This window comes from Tursiops truncatus, chromosome 16 (assembly GCF_011762595.2).
Source record: "Tursiops truncatus isolate mTurTru1 chromosome 16, mTurTru1.mat.Y, whole genome shotgun sequence".
Classification (NCBI taxonomy): Eukaryota; Metazoa; Chordata; class Mammalia; order Artiodactyla; family Delphinidae; genus Tursiops; species Tursiops truncatus.
The window spans coordinates 43,620,056-43,638,783 of NC_047049.1; the positions used below are offsets into that span (position 1 = coordinate 43,620,056).

Sequence of the window (18,728 nt, forward strand, 5' to 3'; positions counted from 1 at the left end):
GGTGGTGAATCCCTGCCCATCTATGAAGCCAAATTTCTGTTTTTCACATCAATCTTCAGCTATTTCTAAGAGTAACGGAAGCTGAAAGTAAAAGGAATTATAAATAGAAGAGACCTTGAGCCTCCAAATGTGGGATAAAGGGAACAGCTAATTTCAGTCCATGCTTCCTGAAACTTGACTAGTAGCTAGATCCAGAAACCTACCAATCAATGAGACTGGAGATTACATTTCGGAACTCTCAATTGGCTCAAACCTACTTGAAGATACACTTTTCCATTCCTCCAAATAACTATCAATAAAAGGCTTTTGAAAAAAAAAAAAAAAAGGCTTTTGATAGTATATGTACTAGGCATCTATGTACTTACACACAAGTAAAATGAGATTTAATACGTATAAATAGCTCCAAATCTTCAAATGTAATTACTAACAAATGTTTTACCTTAAAAAACAAAAATAAAACCCACTGGTCATGTTCTAAGGTTTGCTAATGGTGATGATTATATAACTCTATAACAAAAAACTACTGAATTGTATACTTTAAATGGGTGAGTTTTATGGTACATAAATTATATCTCAATAAAACTGCCATAAAAAATTTAAAAGAAAAAAAACCCTATTGGTCAGCACATCCTTATGCTTCTCTTAAGTGACAATAATTTGCTGAGCAAACTGGCAGTACTTTCTACATCTTACAACTTTGGATTATAAGAATTATACAAAGCTGTATAAAACTCTACCCTGAGCACATAAGAAAAGATGCTCAAATAAAAAGAGGAAAAAAAAAGTCAAGAAATAAATTATGTCATTAACTTAATACTATGTAAAGTTCAGTAATACAAACCAGTTTTCTACTAAAATTTAAGAAAATATTTGTTTTCATGATCCCGTGGGCTAAAGATGTCAAAGAGTTTCCTATCTTATATTTATTTCATTTACAATCAAAATGATAAAAACAGAAAGATGAGTCCATGAACTCTCTAGCAAAATCAAAGCTGAACAATCTGTATGGTGCAACAGTTTTATCTAACTCCTTCCATAGCTAAAAAACTGGAAACAGGACTTCCCTGGTGGTGCAGTGGTTAAGAATTCACCTGCCAATGTAGGGAACCCTACATGGGTTCGAGCCCTGAGCTGGGAAGATCCTACAGGCCGCGGAGCAACTAAGCCTGTACGCCACAACTACTGAGCCTGCGCTCTAGAGCCCTCAAGCCACAATTACTGAAGCCTGCACACCTAGAGCCCGTGCTCTGCAACAAGAGAAGCCCCCACAGTGAGAAGCCCGTGCGCCACAACAAAGAGTAGCCCCCACTCGCCGCAACTAGAGAAAGACTGCTCACAGCAATGAAGACCCAATGCAGCTAAAAGTAACTAAATTTAAAAAAAAGAAAAAAAATTGGAAAGGAAGGGAGTTCCCTGGTGGTCCAGTGGTTAGAACTCGGCGCTTTCACTGCTATGGCCCAGTTCAATCTCTGGTCGGGGAACTCCCCCAAGCCACGAGGCGCAGCCAAAAAAAATTGTTTGTTTTTATTTTTTAAAATAAATTAAAATGGGCTTCCCTGGTGGCGCAGTGGTTGAGAGTCCGCCTGCCAATGCAGAGGATACGGGTTCGTGCCCCGGTCCGGGAGAATCCCACATGCCGCGGAGTGGCTGGGCCCGTGAGCCATGGCCGCTGAGCCTGCGCGTCTGGAGCCTGTGCTCCACCACGGGAGAGGCCACAGCAGTGAGAGGCCCGCGTACCGCAAAAAATTAATTAATTAATTAATTAAAATTTTTTTTTTTAATTGGAAAGGCATAGGAAATTCCCTGAGACAATTGGTGGTATTACAGGACTACTCTAAATATGTATACTTCTATTGACATTTTCTCCTCTCTTTTCTCATTTTCCTCACCTCATCTTTTCATCTCAGTAGCACCAATATCTCCATTTATATTAAAATAAGAGTATTAGAGTTTACAAAGCATTCTCACATAACGTGATCTTCACAACTCTATGTGATATTATTTTCCATTTATAGAAGAAAAGTGGAGCTCAAAAGGTTAATGAGTTAGCAAAGTTCACAAAATTTGGAAATAACCAATGTAGAAGCCAAGTCTTCTGACTTCAAAGTTACCGCTCTACAATACATTAGCAGAGATGTCCCTCAAGATTATTTGGTATTGAAGACCAAAAAGGCTGTTGATTGCTAGTAAGTCTTTGATTTTTAAATCATGTGCCAGTAATCCTAAACTATAAAATGTTACTTTCAATTAAAATATTTCCTCTCTTACCCAGATTCTTTCAGTATACTCTACTTTTCAAAATAATGATGCTGTATGCTCAGTTATTCTACCCCTTATTTTTTATTTTTTTTATTTTTTGGTTTGGCTGCACTGCACAGCATGTCGTATCTTAGCTCCCCAACCAGAGATTGAACCCATGCCTCCTACAGTGGAAGCGGGGAATCCTAACCACTGGACAGCTAGGGAATTCCCTCTACCCCTTCTAAATAATTTTTTAAACTGAGCATTTAACTATCCCGAGGCTAGATTAGGTAAGGGAAAGGAAGGGAAGGGGAAAGAAAGAGGCAGGGAGGGAGAAAAGAAAAAAGAAAAGGAAAGGAAAGGGAAAGAAGGGGAGAGGGGCGGGGAGAGGACGGGAGAGGAGAAGAGGGAAGGAGAGCAAAGCAAAGCTCACCGCCCCCTCATACAACTGAAATACAGAAGAATCCTAAATACCCTGGGGAACCACTGATTTACTATTATCTGAGGATACTCACAGGGAGATACCATGATTCCCTATTAATGAAACTTCGCAAAAGTAGTGAATGAGTAAAAGGGAGACAAAGAACCGAGGAAAAGAACAAGCTGAAACTGTTCAGAGGAGAAAAGGAGCCCCCTTCTCTTCCTGTTCTCAAAATGTAGTTCAAGCACTATCTATATCAAAAAAAACTTGAAGCTTTTATTTAACAAGCATATCACTAAACTCCAACACAGATCTGCATAATCAAAATGTCTGGGAATTGAGCCTATTAATTTGCATTTTAACAAGCCTATGGGTTATTCTTAAACTAAGTCAAGTTTGAAACTCTTCCCTCATTCATGAATCTTCTTCAATCATTAGCAGTCACACTACCAGTTTAACTGAATTCTGTCTGCTGTCAAAGGCCTTGATGTGGCAAATACTGCTTCAAGTATTAACTAATATTAAGAAAGAAATGCTATGCCCTTACATAGATCATTTTGTCCTCTAACTATGAAACTTACCAGTATTTTTTAAAAGACTGCTATTTAAAGCATGCAGGTGGGGGATGAAGGAGTGATACAGACAGTAGGGAGGAAGGTACACAAAGAAAATATTTTTCTTGATTTTCTTTTTTCAAAATGGGAAAAGAAATTGCTCAATATGTTCAGAAGGGGCTTCCCTGGTGGCGCAGCCGTTAAGAATCCGCCTGCCAATGCAGGGGACACGGGTTCGAGCCCTGGTACGGGAAGATCCCACATGCCACAGAGCAACTAAGCCCGTGCACCACGACTACTGCCCCTGCGCTCTAGAGCCCGCGAGCCACAACTACTGAGCCCGCGTGCCACAACTAGTGAAGCCCGTGCACCTAGAGCCAGTGCTCCGCAACAACAGAAGCCACCGCAATGAGAAACCCGTGCACTGCAACAAAGAGTAGCCCCTGCTCGCCGCAACTAGAGAAAGCCCGCGTGCAGCAACAAAGACCCAATGCAGCCAAAAATAAATAAAATAAATAAATAAATAAATTTATTAAAAAAAAGAAAAAGTTCGGAAAAAAGAATATCTGTAAATTAATACAGTATTAAATACTAGTATATATATTTTCATTCAATTATAAGAGATTGGTTATTAATTTGTTTATGCTATCTAAGAAACTGGTTATGAACAGCAAAAATACTAATAAGTTTTCTTTCATGAAGAGAAAAAGTAGTAAGAAAAATGGATATATTGTTTTTATATACTAGGCTTAATCTTATTTAAGCCTTTTAAAAAGCAACTCTCTTGAATTAAGACTAAAAGATGGATTTTAAAGAAAAGATTACCATTTGGTGCAGTGGGAGGTGACCAGATACCGTAGTATTTTGGCAAATATTTTCGTAGCTCTAAAAGAACACCATCAGTACAATCAGCAGCATAAACCTGAAACAAACAGAAATATAATATTTGCATGTTAGTTTCTTATAATGCTTTATTTATAATTGCCCCACACATTTCTCAAATAACACACTACTGTTGAATCATAATTTATCTGGTATGAGTTTTAACTGGAAGTAAATCTGGGGAAAAAAAAGATTATTATGTGTCTTCAGTGAAAAACCATGTACTGTTTAGAGCACATTCTTCTTGGTTATGTAATTCTAGCCTTTCACTGTCCTTGAACTATTTTACAACAAAGTAAGTTATAGATAATTCTTAGCGAATGCAAAAGAATTCTTGCCCACAGACATGAAAATAATTTCTGGCCTAGAGGAGGGTCAAATGACTTCCCTCCAACCCCGCTGAAAGGGGAGAGTTTACAGTGTTCTTATGTACACTCATTCCACCTTCCCTTTAAGCCATATAAATTTGTGCTTCTTTGACTTCTCTTTTGAACCAGTTTTAAATCTGCCTAGTTCCCTCATTAAATGATGAGTTTAGCAAAATCTTTACCATGTATTTGTTTTATATCTGTAAGGAAATTGTGATTTTACCTCAAAAAAAAATACCGTTTAACTCAATGCAAGTCTAACTATTATTTTGTGTTTTTTTGTGTGTTTTTTTGCAGTACGCGGGCCTCTCGCTGTTGTGGCCTCTCCCGCTGCAGAGCAAAGGCTCCGGATGCGTAGGCTCAGCGGCCATGGCTCACGGGCCCAACCACTCCGTGGCATGTGGGATCTTCCCAGACCAGGGCACGAACCCGTGTCCCCCTGCATTGGCAGGCAGACTCTCAACCACTGCGCCACCAGGGAAGCCCAAGTCTAACTATTATTGCTCATTTAATTCTTTGATTTATAACCAGTAATAATTCTAGAAAAGACTAGAAATATCCAGATATCCTGGAACTAGATTCTTAACTTTTTTCCTAGAAAAAGAGAGAAAATATTTTTGTTTTAAAAACAACTTGTAAGACATCTTATCCCATTAACTCTTGTCAAATACGGTCTACCTAATTATCCAAAACCACTTAAGTTTACTCATGTAAAATGCTCATGAAATCTCAGTATCAGAATTCTACGTGTCACACCACATTTATGTCAAGTAGTTACATACAACATAATTCTACAGAATAAACTCAAGTATGGCAGAAACTCACCAAATATCCACATGATACATTGTATTTCCCAGGTTCCCCCATTGAAATATGAGCATAAGTGATATTAGTCACTTATGGGCCAAGGTAATTAAGAGCAGGGTGTACCTTATCATCCCTCTGTTCCTGGCACAATGAGACTGAGGGCACAGAGTGTTCATGATGACCTAACGACAAGATGGAGGAACCAAGTATATCTCTATGTACTTACCTAAAGAAGTCTATGATATATTTATAAGTGAAAAGATAAAAACTGGAAGAGTAGAAAGGTAAACTTTCTCTTCTTACTTTAAATATTTTTTTAAAGTAGTAAGACTGGTATTTACTGCAATATGCCAAGCAAGATAACCTAAAAAGCTTTCTACCTAGAAATGTAGGATAAAATATAACAAATATTTTCTTAAACGCATAACTGAGCTCCCAAGGTTAAAAAGGAAATTCATAGGGATCTAAAATAAAGAGGAAACCCGAAGTGCTAAGCTGAGCAGTGATGTTGGGCTCATAGAGGTCCACTCTGAAGCCTTGAACCAAAGGATATCTGAACTTAAGGACTTGTCATAGATGAGGATAGAGCTACTATACCGAAACAAGGAGAGTAAATAAAGAACGTTTTGGTCAAGCTGATAGAGAAAAAGAGAAAAACAGCAAATAAACAATATCGGGAATTAAAAGGGAGTCATAACTAAACTAGCACAGCATTTTAAAAAATACTATGAAGAACTCTGCCGGGTGGGTAATTATATAAAACAAACTACAATCTGTATTTTACTATCACATTAACAAAGAAAAAATCAAGACATTTAAGAAACTGAATCATTAGTTTAAAAATACACCCCTTGGGGAAGGGTAAGCTGGGACTAAGTGAGAGAGTAGCACTGACATATATGCACTACCAAATGTAAAGTAGATCGAAGCAGCAGCATCGCACAGGGAGATCAGCTCAGTGCTTTGTGACCACCTAGAGGGGTGGGATAGGGAGGGTGGGAGGGAGATGCAAGAGGGAGGGGATATGGGGATATATGTATACATATAGCTGATTCACTTTGTTATACAGCAGAAACTAACACAATATTGTAAAGCAATTATACTCCAATAAAGATGTTATTTATATATATATATATATATATATATATACACACACACACACACACACACACACACACATACACACACACATCCCTTCCAAGGAAAGAATGAGAGAAAAAAAGATGGATGGAAAGGAGGAAAGGAAGAAAAAGACCACAGGCCACTCAGATGAATTCATAGGTTAAGTTTTATCAAGCCTTTAAGGAACAAAATCCTTATCTGATACAAATTCTTCCACAAAATAGAGAAAGAAATGCTTCTCAACTCATTTTATGACGCTAAAAGAAACCTGATATCAAAACCAGACAAGGACAATACGTGAGGAAATAATAGTCCAATCTCACTTATGAGTATAGCTGGAAAAAATCTTAAATAAAACACTAGCAAACAAAATCCAGTAATGCATATTATTAAAAAACAAATTTAAAAAGACATGTCCAAGTAGGTTTTATTTCAAAAATGGAAGGTAGTGTAATGTTAGAAATCTATTATGGCATTTACCACGTTAACAGATTAAAAGAGGAAACTCATATGACCTTTTCAACAGATACAGAAAGGCAGCTGAAAAATATTCAATACCCATTCGTATTCTGAATTGTTTCTTGAAATAAAAATAGGAAGGATGTTACGTATCTTCTTCTCCTTCCCCAAGAAGCTCATTTGAATCGACTGCATCAAGGGGGGTTCCTTGCCCTCTTGCCATTGTCTCTTCCTGGTACAAGAGACTGGAGGGTAGGAGAAGACTTGAGGTCAGCTTATTTACTTCTCTAGTTCCCTCCTTATCAGTTCAAGTCTTCTCATAAAGTTACCCTCCCAGAGTTCCAACAACCACTCCCTCTCCTTGCCGATTAGGCCCAGGGATGGTATGGCATTATCTCTTGCAGGTGGCCTTAAACTCTGACTACAGTTCTTTTATTAAACTGACAGAGTGCACCATTTGTTCCTTGACAGAATCTTGACTCACAAAGAAAGCAATTTCCTTAACCTGGGGAGAAGTACCTCTCAAAAACTTAGATTGAAAGTCATACTTTAAAGGGGAAATGTTAGAAGCACTTCTACTAAATGAGAGGAAGATGCCCCCACCATTGCTTCAATTAAGCACTGAACTAAAGTCCCTGACTGCAAGGGATGCATGCGGGTTTGATCCCTGGTCGGGGAACTAAGATCCCACATGCCTCGCGGTGCGGGCAAAAAACAAAAAGATTTCAGCAAGATTACTATATATAAGAACACTATACAAATATCTATTTCATTCTTGTGTATTAGCAATCATTGGAAAACTTAATTCAAAAAAATACTATTTACAATAGAAACAAAAAATAAGGTACCTAGAATAAATCCAACAAATTATGTGCAAGACTTTTGCAGAGTAAATATAAAATACTTTCCTCAAAAAAGAAGCAGTGTTAGCAGTTAAAAGCATATTCTAGAGATAAGACTGCCTATGTTCAAATCCAGGGGCCATCATTAACTGTTTGAATGATCTTGGTCAAATTATTTAAACTAATTTTGCCTTAGTAAAAAATGAGGATAAAAATAGTACCTAACTCACAGGTTGTTGTTAAATGAGCTAATGGTGGTAAAGCATTATAGCAGTACTTGTTTTTTGTTTTGGTTTGCATCGTTTTTTTACTTGCACTAAATTTAAGAGCTATAGTTATAAAATTCTTAGAAGAAAATATAAGCATAAACCTTCATGACCTTAAATATGACACAAAGTCTATGCTTCGAAGGACACTAACGAGAAAGTGAAAAGACAACCCAAAGAACAGGAGAAAATATTTACAAATCACGTATCTGATACAGGATTTGTACCTAAAACATGGAAAAAAGGTAAAGACAACCCAATGAAAAAATGAGCAAAAGATCTAACTAGACATTACTCCAGAGAAGAAACACACATGGCCAATAAGTACATGAAAAGATGTTCAACATCATTAGCCATTAGGGAAATGAAAATCAAAACAAACCACAGTAAGATTAACACTTCACACTCACTTGACTGCCCATTAAAAAAAAAATAATAATAACTAACGTGTTGGTGAGGATATGGAGTAACTGGAACCCTCATACATTAGTGGTGAAAATGTAAAATAGTGCAGCCACTTTGGGAAACACTTCTGACAGTTCCTCAAGTAGTGAAGTGTAGAATTATTGTATGACCCAGCAATTCCACTCCTGGGTATATATCTAAAATAACTGGAAACAGGTACTCGAACAAATACTTATACATAAATGTTCATAAAAGCACTATCTACAAAAGCCAAAAGATGGAAACAATCCAAATGTTCTTCAATGGGTGAATGGATAAACAAAATGTGGTATCTAAGTATAATGGAGTATTACTCAGCCATAAAAAGGAACAGAGTACTAATGCATACCACAAACCTTAAAAACATGCTCAACAAAAGAGGCTAGACACAAAAAGTCACATATTGTGAAACTCTAATTATACGAAATACCCTGAATAGTTAAGTCCATAGAAAGCAGATTGGTGGTTGGCAGGGATTGGGGGGAGGGAGGAATAGGGCATCATGGCTTAATGGGTACAGGGTTTTCTTTCATGTGATAAAAATGTTTTGTAACTAGACAGAAGTGGCAGTTGCAAAACACTGTGAATGTTCTGAAAAATACTCCTAGCACACCACTGTAAAGCAATTATACTCCAATAAAGATGGTAAATAAATAAGTTTTAAAAAAAGTACTCCTAGTAATATGGTTAATTAGATGTTAAGTGCCCCCCTTCACCCTTACCCTCCTTTGGAGTTGCACAGTACACATTAGCACATTCAAGGCTCTAAGAAATCCTGTAGTAAAAAAACACCTATTTAAACTCAGCACTTCTGAGAAATACAGTCTCTCAGCTAAGCGTTTTTCAAAATGTAGGTCACAACCCATCAATTGAAATCAATTTAGTAGATCAAATCTTTAAAAAATGAAGTAGAATAGAAAATACCAGAATGCATAGGTAAAGATAAGCATTGTATTTCTTGAAGCTTTTGTTTCAGTCACATACACAGTACACTAAGACATGCTGTCAAATGTATTTTTTACTGAGTCATCACCAGAAGGCTATGAAAAACACTTTGAATACAACGAAACAAATCTTACCTCACTTACCATATTATAGAATTCCAGCTCTCTTGGACCCCTTGGAGGTGGCTGCAACTGTTTCAAAACTGTGCCATCTGGATGTTGCAGTATACCTACAGAACAAGTCACATATTTTAAAATGGTTTAAATAATAGCGTATCTTGCATCGTAGATTTGTTCCTAAAGTTACAGATAAACCACTTTGATAAATTTAAGGGATTCCTTACACTTATTTCAGAAATTTTAACATTTCAGTGCTTGTTATATGCAAAGCACCAGAACACAAATTCTAAACAGCTTGGTTTTATTGTCTCCAACCACTGTTTCCCTTGTAGCCCCCTCAGACTTTCTAATAAATAGAACACATGTAAATTTTTACAGAAATTCTTCAGTGATAGACTTTCCAGGAGATGTTAATTTATAGTTAAATAAGAAGCAAGTTAAAAGCAGTAGCATAAATTGATCCCACTTTTATTAAGCAAACAAAAAAATGTTAACAATGGTTCTATATGAATTTCCTACTTTGTAATTTTTTTGCTTCTCTCATCTGTTATAAGAAAGCAACTAAAATTTTTTCCTGATTCAGATGCACTGTGTACAGCTATACAGATAGCATGAGGGCACCTAGGCAATGGGAAAAGTGGGGGCTGAAATCAGGGGCCAAGCCTGGAGCAGGAAGAGGTACCTTTTTATAATATGTCCACTCAAAAGGAAAAACTTTTTCTAAAGTCATCACATATATATACTAGCACTGCCCCTGTCACTATGCCATGAAGATTCATTCCCAAGTTTATATGTTAAAATCTTAAATTTTCATATATTGAGATTTCATAAAATCACACTAGTTAGAACACAACATAGCTCAAATAAATCTATTTACAATTTTGGTAAAATACGCCACTTAAGTTTCTATTTCTTTTGGCAATGCCAGGAATTTTTAATCATGACAAAAATGCAGAGTTTAGTCAACAGAAGCAGAAAGTACCAACTTAAGAGAAACAGTAATCAAGTTTATTTGTTCTAAGTCCTAGTTACAGACTAGAAGGAAGGTAAACATTAATTCATATGGATAAGATTGGTTGGTAGAGGTTTTTGGGACTTCAAGGAGCAGTCTAATAGAGCTAAAAGTTACTAAAGAGAAATTCTATTCCCAAAGGCTGGGATGTAGAACAAGAAAGGTCTTCACTCCCATGGAAATAGACATTTTCAATAGGCTAATGAAGAATGGTAGATGTAAAAACTCCTTGATGAACTGAACTGTGGTTGTGCGGGGGCGGAATGGAGCATTCATAAGTGAGAAGAGAACCATGAAGCTTCCCTATCTTGGGGCAGACACCTCATCTAGAGACAGGTAAACCTGCCATTAGACAAATATTTTAGCAGGCAAGCAGAAATCAGCCAGACTGTAGACAACAGTGGGGGGTAGCAGGATGGATTAGAGACAATAGTCCTAACACAAAAATAGATTGCTTGGTCCAGCAATTCTCCCACACTACTCACTCTGCAAAACACCCACTCCAAGTTTTCAGAGAAAGCAGACATGGAGTAGAAGATAGTAATACCAGGCATTCTCCCAGTGAATGAATTCCAGGATCTAAAAGTAAACCAATAGTACCTTATACTGCAGCCAAATACCTCACAGCCAAAAGACAGTCATGATAAGAAAGGAAGCATCTTGGAAGGCTGAACCAATACCAGGTGAACTGAATCTAAGACTGCAGCCCACACCAGCTCAATTAAATTCAAGGGGGAATATGATTTATCAGCCCCTCACCCTAAACAGAAGAAAGGGCTTATACTCTATGTGGAGCAAAACAAAACAAAACAAAACAAAAAATAGCACACTTCAGGGGACTTCGGTGGTCCAGTGGTAAAGAATCCGCCTTCCAATGCAGGGGATGCGGGTTCGATCCCTGGTCGGGGAACTAAGATCCCACATGCCGTGTGGCAACTAAGCCCTCGAGCCACAACTACAGAGCCCCCGTGCTCTGGAGCCCGCGTGCCACAACCAGAGAGAGAAAACCCGCACGCCACAACTAGAAAGAAGCCCACCTGCCACAGCCAAAAATAAAGATAAATAATAATAATCTTTAAAAAATAATAATAAATAAATAAATATTCCAAAATGAGTAAATATACTGATGTCTGGGGAGACAGAGTTCTCTGTGAGAAAAAAGGGAGATATGAATACAGAACAGGGAGAGGTAAAGAACACTGTGATATTAAATTTTAATTACAGATATGAATATGAACTCTTTTTTTTTTTTTTTTTTTTTTTGCAGTACGCCGGCCTCTCACTGTTATGGCCTCTCCCATTGTGGAGCACAGGCTCCGGACGCGCACGCTCAGCGGCCATGGTTCACAGGCCCAGCCGCTCCGCGGCATGTGGGATCTTCCCGGACTGGGTCACGAACCCGTGTCCCCTGCATCAGCAGGTGGACTCTCAACCACTGTGCCACCAGGGAAGCCCTGAACTCTAATTTTTAAGAATATGAAATTATTTATTTCTTAATCTAGTCTGCTGAAAGGACAAACAGCAACCACACTAAAGGAGCAAAGAATACACCTGTTGCCCAGATCTTGGTTTTTAAATACCATTTACCCCCAAAGGAACTAGGTTCTTGAAGAAAATAGTGGTTCATTCTAGGCCTGGGACAGGGCAAGTACAAGATGAACATGGGACATCTTTTTATGCCACAACATGAGAAAATGCTTTAAAAGAAAATATGGAAATGTTAAAAAGGCACAGGAGGGACTTTCCTGGTGATTCAGTCGATAAGACAGCCAAAATAAATAAATATTAAAAAAAAAAAAAAGGCACAGGAGCCAGCTTGAAGAAGCTCCCACTGCCGAAATCTGGGACAACTGAGCATCAAAATAAGTAGCAACAATAATGGATTAAGACCCATTCACTGAAGTTTGAAAAATCCATTACTCCATCCTACTAATTAAAGAAAGAGAGACAGAGGAGGGAAATCTATATTCCTTATAGAAGAATGCCAAAAAAAACCCAAAAAACAAAATAGCGACTTCCCTGGCAGCCCAGTGGTTAAGACTCTGCGCTTCCAATGCAGGGGGCACAGGTTTGATCCCTGTCCTGGATCAAACTAAGATCCTGCCTGCCATGCTGTGCGGCCAAAAAAACAAAAAAAGAAGAATGACAACTAACATGTAGCAGGAATAAGAGAGTTAGAACATTACCATTTTCCAACCAACAGTAATTAGTGAGTTGGTCAAATATCATCAATGGGTGCTTACAACATTTGATGAAAACTTTGACGAGAAACGTGATATTTTAAGTCTAAAAATATTCCTCTCAAATTATTTACTTACAATAGGAAAAATAAAACTTCACGGTGGAAAAATCTGGCAATAACATTTAATCAGGTGATCAGTTATTGGGTTGGCCAAAAGATTCGTTCGGTTTTTTCTGTAAGCTGACTCTAGTAGCGCTTAGTTGTCTTTAACTTCATTCGAAACAATTTTGTTAGATTATATTGTGACAGCTGTCATATCAGCATGGATTAAAAAAAAACTTATCAAAATTGGTGAATTTTTGTGTAGCCGTTTTAATATTGAAGATGGAAGAAAAAAAGCAACATTTTTGGCATATTATGCTTTACTATTCCAAGAAAGGTAAAAACGCAACTGAAATGCAAAAAAAGATTTGTGCAGTGTATGGAGAAGGTTCTGTCACTGATCAAACGTGCCAAAAGTGGTTTACAAAGTTTCATGATGGCGATTTCTCGCTGGACAATGCTCCACGGTCGGGTAGACCAGTTGAAATTGATGGTGATTAATCAAATCGAGACATTAATTGAGAACAATCGACGTTATACCACGTGGTAGATAGACGACATACTCAAAATATACAAATCAAGGGTTGAAAATCATTTGCGCCAGCTTGGTTATGTTAATCGCTTTGATGTTTGGATTCCACATAAATTAAGCGAAAAAAACCTTCTTTCCACATGTGATTCTCTACTTAAACGTAACGAAAACGTTCTGCTTTTAAAACAAATTGTTACGGGTGATGAAACATGGATACTGTACAATAATGTGTAACTAAAGAGACTGTGGGGCAAGCAAAATGAAGCACCACCAACCACACCAAAGGCTGGTCTTCATCCAAAGAAGGTGATGTTGTGTATATGGTGGGATTGGAAGGGAGTCCTCTATTATGAGCTCCTTCCGGAAAACCAAACGATTAATCACAAGAAGTACTGCTCCCAATTAGACCAACTGAAAGCAGCACTCGATGAAAAGCATCTGGAATTAGTCAACAGAAAACACATAATCTTCCATCAGGATAATGCAAAACCGCATGTTTCTTTGATGACCAGGCAAAAACTGTTACAGCTTGGCTGGGAAGTTCTGATTCATCCCCCGTATTCACCAGACATTGCATCTTTGGATTTCCATTTATTTCGTTCTTTACAAAATTCTCTTAACAGGAAAAATTTCAATTCCCTGGAAGGCTGTAAAAGGCACCTGGAACAGTTCTTTGCTCAAAAAGATAAAAAGTCTTGGGAAGATGGAATTATGAAGCCTGAAAAATGGCGGAAGGTTATTAGAAGAATATGGTGAATACAATGCTCAATGAAGTTCTTGGTGAAAATGAAAAATGTGTCTTTTATTTTTCCTTAAAAACCAAAGGAACTTTTTGGCCATCCCAATATATCACCAGCAATGCAACTGACATCCTGTGCTTTATGATATGATGCTTCAAGAAAACAACATAATTCATAAGTATTCTTACCAAAAATACATTCATCTGATTCTAAGCGTGAGGAAATAATTAGACAAACTTAAAGAATATTCTAAAAAGCCATATGCCTATACTCTTCAAATATTTCATAGTTATGAAACATAAAGAAAAATTTAAAAACTGCTCCATATGACAGGCAACTAAAGGCTCATAACAACTAAATGTAATGTACATAGCCTTAGAAGGGGAAAAACTGTTATAAAGAATATCAGGGGGAAATTGCTATAAAGAATACTATAGGAATAATGGCAAAAGCCAAATGGAAATATTCTGGAATTGATAATTTTACCATGGTTAGGTAAGAAAATATTCTTATTTTTAGAAGATACACAATTATTTAGAGGAAAGGGGTCATGATGCCTGCAATTTTTTTAAAATGGTTCTGCAAAATCATTACCATATGCAGAGAGTAATAAAGCAAATGTGGCAAAACATTAATAATAGGTAAATCTAGATGAATGGTAATATATTCATTCATTCATTCAGTTCATTGTACTATACTTGCAACTTTTCTAAGTTTGAAATGTTCCCACACACACAAATTCTTTAAAAAGGAAGGATGATTTACAGTAGCATCAAATACCTAGGGAAAATCTAGTGTAAGACCTTTACACTGAAAACTATGTCTAAGAGAATTAAAGAAGGCCTAAATAAATGGAGAGATAGACGATATTCAAATACTGGAAGACTCAGGATTATAAAGAAATCAAATCTCATCAAAGCAATCTATAGATTCAAAGCAGACACAAAATCTTATCAGGTTTCTTGGGGAAAATGACTAGTTGATTTAAAATCTATACAGAAATGCAAAGGGCCAGAAATAGTCAAGATAATCTTGAAAAAGAAAGTGGGATGTTTATTCTACCATACATCAAGACTTATTATACAGCAGCTTAAGTTAAGACAATGAAGTATTATTGCTAGGATAAACAAATCAGTGAAACAAAAGTCCAAAAGGAAATTCAAGAAATTGAAATAACTGGGGTATATGCACAATACAGTACAAATGAGCTGTAAAAAAACAATGAGGAAGCACTCTATGAACTGATAATACTGATTTCTAGGAGATATTGTTAAGTTTAAAAAGCAACGTCCAAAACAGTATATACAGCATATCACTTTTTGTGTCAGAAAGAAGGGAAAATGAGAAAACTTACAGAGATCTGCTTATTTCTGCAACAAGAAACTCAGAAAGAATAAATCAGAAAACAATGAAATTGGTTAACTACAAGGGATGCTGAGAAATGGGATGGAGTGATAAGGAATAGAGTGACACTTCTGATATACCTTTTTGTAAAGTTCTGACTTTTGGAAGCATAGTAATTTTACAACCATTCAAAAATATTGATATATCACTGAAGGAAGGGAACTGAATTTAAACAGAAACAAATGAATCCAACTGTATTTCGAATGAATAATATTACCATTGAGAAGAGGGGGGGTAAAAATAACCACACACACACAAAAAATTCTAATCCAAATAACTTTTGAAGAGTTTCCAACTACATACCTTCAGTAAAAGGGAATCTCATCTTGCACTCTTTATTGTAGGTTTGTTTTCTAGAGTAGTATGGGTATAGAAATCCTGAAGATTATAGGATTAAGGAAAAAAAAAATTAATATTGCTGGGAGCCAGGTTCTCACTGAGGCAAACAGGAAACAAATTTAGAATCAGGAAAAGGAAAAAAACTCTGTGGAGTTGGAATGAAACTGGAAGTATCAGTATGTACTTATGATTTCTAAAATATTTATACATACTTTTTAGTTACGTGTATTGAAAAGACCTGGAAGCAATGACACCCTAGTGGCAATGAGCAAACCTGCACCCAGATCTTGGTTTCTAAATACCATTTCCCACTAAAAATGAACGAGCGCTCCTTAGAGAAAATGGCTGGTTCCAGAGCTGGGAAGGGAAGGCACGAGATAAGGCAAAAATAACTTGTGACAGAAAAGAAGAAGGTGCTCCCAATTGGCCAAATCTAGGACAATTTGGACAACAAAATAAACAAGTTCTATAATGGGTTATGACACTTTATAAAATAAGAATCCACGACTCCAAAGTGATCATAAAAAAGAACACATGGGCTTCCCTGGTGGAGCAGTGGTTGAGAGTCCGCCTGCCGATGCAGGGGACACGGTTTCGTGCCCCGGTCCGGGAAGATCCCACATGTCGTGGAGCAGCTGGGCCCGTGAGCCATGGCCGCTGAGCCTGCGCGTCCGGAGCCTGTGCTCCACAACGAGGAAAAAAAAAAAAAAGAACACATATGCATAGTAGTAATGGAGGGCTATCTCTTTTTTTTTCCTTTTCTTACAAAGTCAACTATACTTCAATAAATAAAATATTGACTATATTCCCTGTGTTGTACATTACATCCTTGTAACTTATTTTATACCTCATAGTTTGTACCTCTTAATCCCCTTCACCTATTTTGCTCCTCCCACTGCCCCTCCCCTCTAGTAACCATTAGTTTGTTCTCTGTATCTGTGAGTGGAAGGCTTTTTTTTTTTCTTCCTATCTGAGGGCTATTTCTTACAACAGAATGCTGACTGTTAAAATAGAGGGAGTGGTAGAATTGGAAAAATCACAATTTTTCAACTATCAGAGTAAAGGCTGCTTCAGGCAAGAATCATCAATAGATGTCTAATCTAGGGGTAAAATATGAGGACCCCAATATCTGCATGATCTTAAAGCATCTCTCCATAGACAGCCTATTATTGCAAGGTGGAAAATATTAACTATGTACTAGAGAAGCCAGACCACACTTGGACCAGATGATCAAGGTAATATCACTAATAATGGGCAGATAGGCATTGTGGACTTTAGACGTGATACCCTAAGAAGGACAGACTTTTATAATGTTCCAGCCAGAAATGTATCACCTGAATCTAATCATAAGAACCCATCAGAAGTCCAAATTAAACAATATTTTATAAAATAACTAGCCTGTAGTCTTCAAAATTGATAATATCATAAAAAAAAAAGAAAGGCTGAGAAACTTACAAATTAAAGAATTCCAAGAGACATGACAACTAAATGCAACAAATGGTCCTGGACTAGTTCCTATGCCAAAAAAAACAAATACGATAAAAGACATTATTGGAAGAGTTGACAAAAGCAGAATATGGACTACAGATTAAAGCACTGTATCATGGTTAAACTTTCCATATTTGATAAATGTGCTGTGGTTACAGAAATACACACTAAAGTACATTCTTAGGAGATACTCACTGAGGTATTACTTGTGTAAAGGGGCATGATATATACAACCTACTCTCAAATAGTTCAGAAAAAGACAAATTTTGTATCAATATATAGAGAGAGCTAACTTCAAGGAACAAGTTAACTAACAATTTAATGGGGAAAAAGGCACGCAACTGACACATCATTAACCCCTAATTTTGAAAAAGAGAAAAGGAGTAGGTAAAGATCAAAGTAGTGGGAAATGTTCTTTGGGAAATAACATACATTCAATCTCATCCATTTTCAGAAATCCTTGTTTGAGTGGTTTTCTACAAGCACAATACACGGTGGGAAAAAAAGTGCTCTGAAGCAAGACCCTTGGTTTCCAGATTCTACACACAGTAGCTTTGTGACTTTAGGCTTGTCACTTAACCAGCCTTGGCTTCAGTTACCTCGCCTAAAAATGTCAGTATTATCTTACCAGCCTAAACCGGAATCATCTTACCAGCACAAACCAAATTGTCAGGTCTAAGATCTGCATTACTCACATACGCCTCCATCTGATTCTCCAAGTAATCATGGCCTAGGAACCAGTGTAAGCTAGGTGAATTCCAGTTTCTAAACCGAACTTTTACATCACCAACAGAATAAAAAGGCCCTGGATTGTGCTTTAAACGCCGTGACTCAAAACATGTACTACACAGGCCATGACACAATCTTATAAAGATGATCAACAATAACTGATTGTCTTATCTGTGTACCACCCTAATACAATAGTAGGGTGTATTTCCTACCGTGAATCCGAGTTTCAGCATTCCTGAAACCACGCCTCCCGGAGAAATCCAGTAGATATCAGAAAAACCTCTCAAGGGGGCGCGGAGAGAGATCCCGGATAAACCAGGACAAGCTTCCAAAACCAAAACCAAAACCCAAACAAACAAACATTCTAAAACAAAAAACAAAAAACACTTGTTTCGTCCCCTCCAGCTATGCAGCTGCACCCAAAAGAGAAGCACTAGATTAGCATCATATGCATTTCATTCCTTTTCTTTTGCAATACTAGCTGCCCGCCTATAATAAACAGACCTTGTGCTCAGGGGAGAATTTACTTCCCCGTCCAGTAAAAATGAAGTTCCTTATTTTCACTAACAACGAAAGCCGTCTTCAATCAATACCCACCCTCCCTGGGGAGACCAGACACTCCTCTCCCCGCCACCTCCTGCTGCCCGCCTGACGCCCCACACCCCAGAAATCGTCCCACTTTTCGAGCCCCTGCTGCACGGGTCGCGAGGCTCTGGGGGAAAGCGGAAGA

The 18,728-nt window shown here is 37.5% G+C and overlaps 1 protein-coding gene across 5 annotated transcripts in view; it reads right to left on the reverse strand.

The window, feature by feature from the left end:
- Window positions 1-18,728, reverse strand: part of IPMK (inositol polyphosphate multikinase) — a 41,894-nt gene that overhangs the window by 22,530 nt on the left and 636 nt on the right. Inside the window, exons 2-5 of one of the 5 annotated variants that reach the window (XM_019935082.3) lie at window positions 18,211-18,411; window positions 15,746-15,820; window positions 9,486-9,580; window positions 4,042-4,138 (exon numbers count right to left, since the gene is read on the reverse strand). In XM_019935082.3, coding sequence (XP_019790641.1) covers window positions 4,042-4,138; window positions 9,486-9,580; window positions 15,746-15,767 — 214 coding nt within the window. In that variant the 5' untranslated portion in view covers window positions 15,768-15,820; window positions 18,211-18,411. The remainder of the gene's footprint in view (window positions 1-4,041; window positions 4,139-9,485; window positions 9,581-15,745; window positions 15,821-18,210; window positions 18,412-18,728) is intronic. The other 4 variants (XM_019934832.3, XM_073793329.1, XM_019934907.3 and 1 more) reach the window with 4 other exon arrangements.